The sequence below is a fragment of the Alosa pseudoharengus genome, unplaced genomic scaffold (genome assembly GCF_046254945.1).
Source record: "Alosa pseudoharengus isolate Yale_2024_CS ecotype anadromous, Long Island Sound unplaced genomic scaffold, YU_APseudo_1.1 YU_APseudo_1.1_scf_11, whole genome shotgun sequence".
NCBI classification, from domain to species: domain Eukaryota; kingdom Metazoa; phylum Chordata; class Actinopteri; order Clupeiformes; family Clupeidae; genus Alosa; species Alosa pseudoharengus.
Genome location: NW_027468576.1, coordinates 25,355,786 through 25,363,226, shown reverse-complemented (window position 1 = coordinate 25,363,226; position 7,441 = coordinate 25,355,786). Strand labels below are relative to the sequence as shown.

General features: G+C 40.7%; 1 protein-coding gene across 3 annotated transcripts in view; it reads right to left on the bottom strand.

The window, feature by feature from the left end:
- Positions 1 to 1,777: 1,777 nt before the first annotated feature.
- The window catches only part of gabrb3 (gamma-aminobutyric acid type A receptor subunit beta3), a 44,543-nt gene continuing 38,879 nt past the window's right edge, over positions 1,778 to 7,441 (bottom strand). The window contains exons 8-10 of one of the 3 annotated variants that reach the window (XM_076277585.1): positions 5,487 to 5,731; positions 4,680 to 4,760; positions 1,778 to 2,140 (exon numbers count right to left, since the gene is read on the bottom strand). In XM_076277585.1, coding sequence (XP_076133700.1) covers positions 1,778 to 2,140; positions 4,680 to 4,760; positions 5,487 to 5,731 — 689 coding nt within the window. Of the gene's footprint in view, positions 2,145 to 4,679; positions 4,761 to 5,484; positions 5,732 to 7,441 lie in introns of all 3 variants that reach the window. The other 2 variants (XM_076277586.1, XM_076277588.1) reach the window with 2 other exon arrangements.

The window sequence follows — 7,441 nt, the reverse complement described above, 5'->3', positions numbered from 1 at the left end:
ATTTATCTATATTCTCTCTCTCTCTGTTTCTTTTTCATATACACCCCCACACACACACACGCACACACACACACACACACACACACACTGGTTCAAAAATAGAGAAGGGTGGTCAGACATATCTGGATAATGTGGCATATATTTACACACAACAGAAGTCAGAAGAGGAGCAATAAAGGTTATGGTGAGCAACTGGCAACACAACAAAACCGTAAAGCAACCTGACATGGCAGACAGCATACAATAATCCTGTGGACGTGACTGTGGGTTGTGACTCTGTATAGCAATGTGATATACATCACTTATTTATTCCTCGGCAAGATCCACAGTTCCTAATGTTTGGCTGTGACTAAAGTCGGTTGTGAGGAACAAACATCATAATCACCTGTGACAAAATAATATCATGCTGTCATAATATCAAGTAAAACAGCTATGAAGTAACCATGTACAGTATGATTATATTACAAAGTAATAATTACAACAAAGAGTACATGAATATGGGTATGCATATTATTAACAATAGCAAAAATATGTGATGGGGATCATTTTTAATATTACTAGCATTTTCTGTTGGAACCTGAGGCAAGTTTTGTGTTTAGTACATAAACTGTGTAGTGAAAAGAAGTGTAATATCACTCAATGTTTTGAAACAAGGTACCCCGAAGGAACATAATAATCAAATATTTGAATATATTTGTTTTCAAGTTTAGGGACTTACAGTATAATCCGTTCAAAGAATGCCACACGTTCTGGCCAAAGGTGTTCTTTCTGGAACAGCCAAGTTTTCATTTGCAAATCCACATCAATGTCTGTTTGTCACTAAAATGTCATAGTGAAACTCTGAGCAACAAATATTTAATCACTTTCTCTTGCCAGGATCCATCAAACTAATATTTCCATTGATCTTCCATAGCCTGTGATTTTTAAGAGCAACTTGTGTGTGAAAACAACCATAAAATGCTGAAAAAATGTAGAGTGCACTGTTGTTCACTGGGAGCAAATACTGAAGCACTTTGCAAGGAAATGGTGAACTGTGTGTGGCATACAATCATATCAAACGAAGGCAAATGGAAATCATCTTTCGAAAGTATTTCACAAATTGGCGCTTGTTGTGACGTGTTAATATGGTAACTTCATGTAATATGGTAACTTGTACACCCCAAAACATAGCATTGTGGATGAAGAAAAAACACCAAACCTTAAAACCATTTTTATCAAAACCCACAGCCCTAAGTATATTGCATTATCTAAACTCAACATGGCGACAATGGCAATCATTGATCTCGACATTTGAATGCTATTGAGTATATTGGCATAAAGCATTTGTGTGAATAATGCCTTCCACTATAGCAACGTCAGGTCTGAGTTAATGTCTTGCTTTGTAGGGTGTTAAATAAAAAGGGGGAGAGTCGCTGGGAGCATCATGCGAGAAGTCCAAAAAGGCTTCTGAGAGTTTATCGTGTGTATGTACAGAAGAATGTTTACAAAATTAAAAGTCTTGGTGCTGGCACTGCTCATTGTGTTGCTATGTTAAAAAGATGTGTGTTTATGGGTATGTTCACCAAGAGAACAGTGCAGCTTCTCGTCACGGAAAAGACGTACAGCATTGGCCCATATTAGTGCATATCATCATCCAAGAACACTGCTCTCATGCCTCCAGAGTTTGCTAATAGAAAAAATCAGAACATAACAATTATATGGCGCTGAAACACGTCTCTTGTCTTGATGAGTCTTCGTAAAAGGGTACGGGGGGGGGGGGGGCATCCCATCTGTGGCATTAATTCACGTAGTACATCCAGTAAATCAAATTGAAGAGTGAGAAAGCAGAGGGAAATATTATCCGTGACCATCGATCGATGGAGTTCACGTCTGTGAGATCGGGGATTTTGATCTTGAGTTGCGAGGAGCGCCGGCGCAGCCGCGTCTTCTTGGGGTGGATGCCGCCACCACCGCCGCGCTCCATGCTGCGCCGGCCTTCGTGCCGCGGAGCGCTCTGTTTCCGGTACTGGATCCCTGAGTTGTCGAAGACCATGGAGGAGGAGTTGCGCGTCTCGCTCAAGCTGGTGGTGGTGATCTCGTTGCTGGCCACCTCGTTGTGGATCTCCAGGGTGGTCAGGAGGATGTTGCCCTGGGCGTCCACCTGTGAAGTACATTATAACATTATAAATATCAGGATGAGGTCAGCACCATTAATCTCTGTTCTGCAGAGGTGGGTAACACAGCTTGAGAAAAGTCCAAACACTTATTTTTTTGTTCTAACCATGTTAGGTACACAGGTAAGACTAAAGTTTTACTTTATGAAGCTGGGGTTACCCACCTTTGCTGTTCTGAGATGATGATTCATGTTATTGTCCAATGCCTGTGCTATATATGTATGCAGTATAAGGTAGCACTTCACATTAAAGGAACCATATGTAAGATTGTGGCCAAAACTGGTACTGCAATCACTTTCAAATTACTGTAGAGAGGTGTATCCCCTCCCCCTCCCCCCTGACTCGAGGTTGCCAACCCGGATGCCGAAACACTACTGACTTTGTGATTAGTAGATAGGTGGAGGGTGGCGCATCAGGCCAAAACACAGAATGACATGACAAAACACAACATCAACATCAGTTGAGGGCTGCAACTTCACTTTTTAAATGACAATATCCTGGCCGGAATATTGTTGTCAGTGATATAAGTATTTGAAATGAACATGATTTCTTAATGTCTAGTGACATATTAGGGCCATTTTATGATTAATTGAAATACATTTCTTACATACGGTTCCTTTAAGTGTACTAATACAGTGCTCTTACTTAGGTGATTGAAAGTGTACTTATACAGTGCTCATATTTGAGTGATTGACAATATGCAGTTAGGAAGGTATCAATATTATACCTTGCATACTGTATGTTGACCTAAACATGTGATTCTATATACTGACATTAGTCTATTGTACTTTATTATTAGTTAATTAAGTGTTTAGTATAGATTACCTAAGAACATTTAGTCTAAGGTTTGGACAAATACAGTACATATGTATGAAAGGCAAATATATGACAAAAACAAGTATGTTTTCAGATGGTAGGTAGAAATGGTTGAGCGATATGTAGTAGATTTCCCAACTGAGCATACATCAGTAACCAAACCTTCACTTGGAGGGCAAACATTTAAAAAACTAACTCAATGTGCAAAGTCTTCAGATTCTGAGTTTTTCATCCCCAAATCAAAGTGAGCTTCAATAAATTAGTCCCTATGAAATTAAATGTGACCATATATGGACCAAGTCTTCTGGCTGGTCAACTGTAAATCCCATACATGTAAACTCTCAGAGAGTTACGATGAAGAAAAAGGTAATCTGCAACCTTAGAATGAAATATTCATTCTTTACATGAATTGTGTAGTTCTTACTACCCATAGTAACAAACTCTAAATAGTCACATATTTCTAAAAACATACGGTAATCAAAAAGGTGCATTCTAATAATCTATTACAGGCTTTTGAGTAGTTAAGCTTATCTTTATCAAACATATGCACAAACACACACATTCCATGCACAAACAATAAATCAGTGCATTCAGATTCTTGACAGCTGCACCGCTAAGGTAGATCTACACACATTTTTATTTACGACATATTAAAGCTATACACTGCACCTTTAAATCCTCTATTTGTCAAGTGGATGTGACATTGTTTCTCAAGGAGCAGGGCCTCTCATAGCAATGTTCAAAGACTTTGTAAGTGAAAAAGAATCAGGAGTAATACTTGGAGTAGAAAAGTACACCCAATAAACTCAGATTTATGTTGTATGCCAAACACAATGTCCTGAGCAAAAAACAACACTGGGAGCATCATATTGATTCATACTTGATAAAAAATCCTCTAAAACGAGGTGTTCGCCAGAGGCATTAAGCTCTGCAGATTTGTTCCATCATAGCAGATAGTCCTTTATTGTAGCAGGTGGAAGATAGTTATGAGAAAAGTAATCTGTATTTCCAGAGCAATGCTGACATGGCGAGGTTATTTCCCATAGGAGATGCCTCCTACAAATTCATTGTCTATTTGCTCTGACCTCTAAAATCTCTCCGGTAATAAATAATTCAACAAAACATAATTATGGCACAAACATCCAAGTAATAATCTGGATCAGTGTTCCTGATGGGTTCAGATGGAAATAAAATAAAAAAAAGACAGAAACAAGAACTAGGAAACTAGGAAGGAAACAAGACATCCTGGGAGTGAGTGATGGAATGAATGAATGAATTAATGAATGAATGAATGAATGAATTAATTAATAAATGAATCAATCAATCAATCAATCAATGAGTTAATCAACTTAATGCTTCTGTTGTAAACAGACTTTGTCACATTTGGAACATTTGAACAGGGGGACAATAAGCAGGGGCATACTGAGAGAGAAGCATCTGTGAATGGCATACATGAGCAAGAAAGAGGGCGAGGGTGAAAGAGAAACTGGGTGGAGGAAGCCAATGCGGTACATTATAAGCACAGGATGGAACAGCACAGCTGATCGACACAATGGTTTGGTGTGTCACTTTAATCAATGAAGGGGGGGGGGGCAGCAACAAACTTTGCACAGTAGTGGCAAAGTTTCGAAGTGAGCAGGGGTAGGTGGAGGAGGAGGCCCACAGATATAAATGTGATGGCCAGTTGAGTCCACACACACACACACTCACCCCTTGGGAGTGACGGTGGCCTTGTACCTGATTGGACTGTTTAAAAGACGATGGCTTGCAATTGCCCCCCTCCTGAACGGACTGGCCAGGACAAAAAAAAAAAAAAAGAAAACAAGATTTCTCATCCATCTTCCACCCCAACTGAGGAACAGTCTTAGAGACCTAAGGACTTGACCCTCACTCCACACTTATGACCTGTGGTGAGCGAGGAGCTTTTCGGTTGAGCAAGGTGATCACCTCAGGAAATAGTCCACTCCTTCTAAATGTTGATGCAGCCACTAGAAGGAGAACACTGCTGGTCTTTGGAGCGTGACAAAGCCCATTATGTAACTCACTGGGGTGGATATCATGACTGTCCTGAAGGACTTGCTGGGTGTCAGTTCTAATTATATATTGAAGGGTTATTTAAATGGAGAGGATTCCTAGTAGCACTAAATTCTACCATTACGTTTCAAAATGATGTATCAATTTAGATTAATTAAAAAAGATATTACTCAAAACCTATACAGCAAATAAAAGATGTGTAGCAACTGAGAAGGATTACAGGAGTATTACAATGAAACTAAGGTCATGACAAAAAGGTCTCAAGAGCTATGATAGTTATAATGGACAGTTACATATGTTGTATTATATAACGAAGCATTTTCAAGAAAGATTCTAGAATCTCAACCCAGTCTGTGCCTTTGTAACTTGAAGCATAACAGCATTAGCTACCAATAACGACACATATTTTCTGAGAGAGTTACTGCTTCAAGTCCAAACTCCAACACATAGACGTTTGATATGATAAGATTCTGCGAGCCTTACCCGGTTGCCGTCGTATCTCGTGCGGTCGTTGTTTGCCTTCTCCGCTTTCTCCGCCAGCTTCTTCTGCATCTGTGGCCCTCTCCCGAAGAAGATGTAGTTGACAAACGCGTACTCCAGCAAGGCCAAGAAGACGAAGACGAAGCAGCCCATCAAGTACATGTCTATGGCTTTGACGTAAGGGATCTTGGGTAGCGTCTCTCTTAGATGGGTGTTGATGGTAGTCATAGTCAGCACAGTGGTAATACCTGCAGGACAATTCATTCTGATTAGAATATGTGTATCGAACCTCAAATCCTATCATGAACAGCAAGCAACACAGCAGCTGATACACAGCAAAATAAAAGAGATGTTATGGAATGTGCTGCTATAACAGTAACATGCATAACCTCCAGGATCATTTGAAGAATAACATGAAACTTGTGCAGGAAGCTTTGAAATTGCAAGATAAAAAATATGACACTTCACAGAAAGAGAGAATAAGAGAGAGAGAGAGAGAGAAATTCGAACAGAGGGAGCTCGGATGAGAACCAAGCCTCTTCGCACAAACAGCGTTGGTTCGCGCCACCGCCACCCACGCTGAATCTGGAGGCACCAGTGGGGTGGCGCACACTGAGAGCTGTTCGATTGGCAGGGCTCAAATGCCAGGTACATGAGAACTCTGATAAACCTAAATCATTTATTCATGACGTGTCGAACAGTTTCAAATGCACACACCGTGATATGTGGCACAGGCCTTTGAATCCTTCAGCAGGATCACTTGTAATGTACCTCCACCCCCTCCTTCTCTCTCTCTCTCTTTTTTCCTTTTCATCCATTTATTTTTCAACACAAAAATTCATTCATCATTTGCATTTCTGTCATGCATGAGGAGAGAAAGAAGACGACGAAGAAGAAGAAGAAGAAGAAGAAGAAGAAGAAGAAGAAGAAGAAGAAGAAGAAGAAGAAGAAGAAAAAGACGAAGAGGAATTCTCATGTCACTGACAACCTCTCAACCTTTAATGAGCCTCTTAAAAGTCATGCCATGCAGCACTTTGAGGTATTAAGCTTAGCTGGAAGTCTGACCTAATTAGTTAATCACAGCAGATGCATCATATAGGACTGAGGCCAGATCTATGTATTCATCAACATCCCATGCAGAATAAAACAGCATGGCTGATGAGCGGTCTCCCTACTGAACCTACACAGAAAAGCTCAGACCACGAAGGCCCTGCTTTATTTTCTCTCTCTCTTTCTTTCTTTGGTCCCTGAGTTGTTTGTTATCCTCCAATGATATTCATATTTCATAGCCTGAGCCCTTTTCACAGACTGCATAGAATTAATATTTGACCCAGACAGTAGTTTTCAATTCGGTTTATATTTGCCTGCTGCACCGCCCTGTGATATTCAATTCTATTTGCTCTGAGTCACGCGTGAGTCACAATCAGCGAGAGAGCGCCGAGCGCGTGGCTCAGCGTCAAGCAGCCACTGAGCCCCAGCCAGCGTGGTGCCGTGCTGCGCCACGCCACCTCAGAACACGATGATTATCAGACGCTCGCGTATACTGAACAGAGATGCCTCTCCCGGCCATCTTCCAAAAGTCACATTGCCCCCGTTCGTTTGTACGAGCAACCCTAGCATTAAGATTACTCCAAGGCTGTCATCCACATGACACTTTTAAATTCACACCTTTTTTTTTCCACCCCCTCTGTGATGTATAAATATCACAGCTGGGGATTGGAAGGGGCGCTTCATCATAGGGAGAGGGGGTGGCTGGGAGGGCAAGTGGATGCCATCCCAGTCAGTTGCCCAGCAAACGAGAGAGTAATTTAAGAGAACAGTATTTCTATTTGTGTTACAATGATGATGATGATGCTGCTCAGAACACTATTACCCGTGTTAACAAATTCAGTCTCCACAACTAACGTTTCATGGTAACATAACAGTGCATATTCACAACATCATCATTTCTACATTTT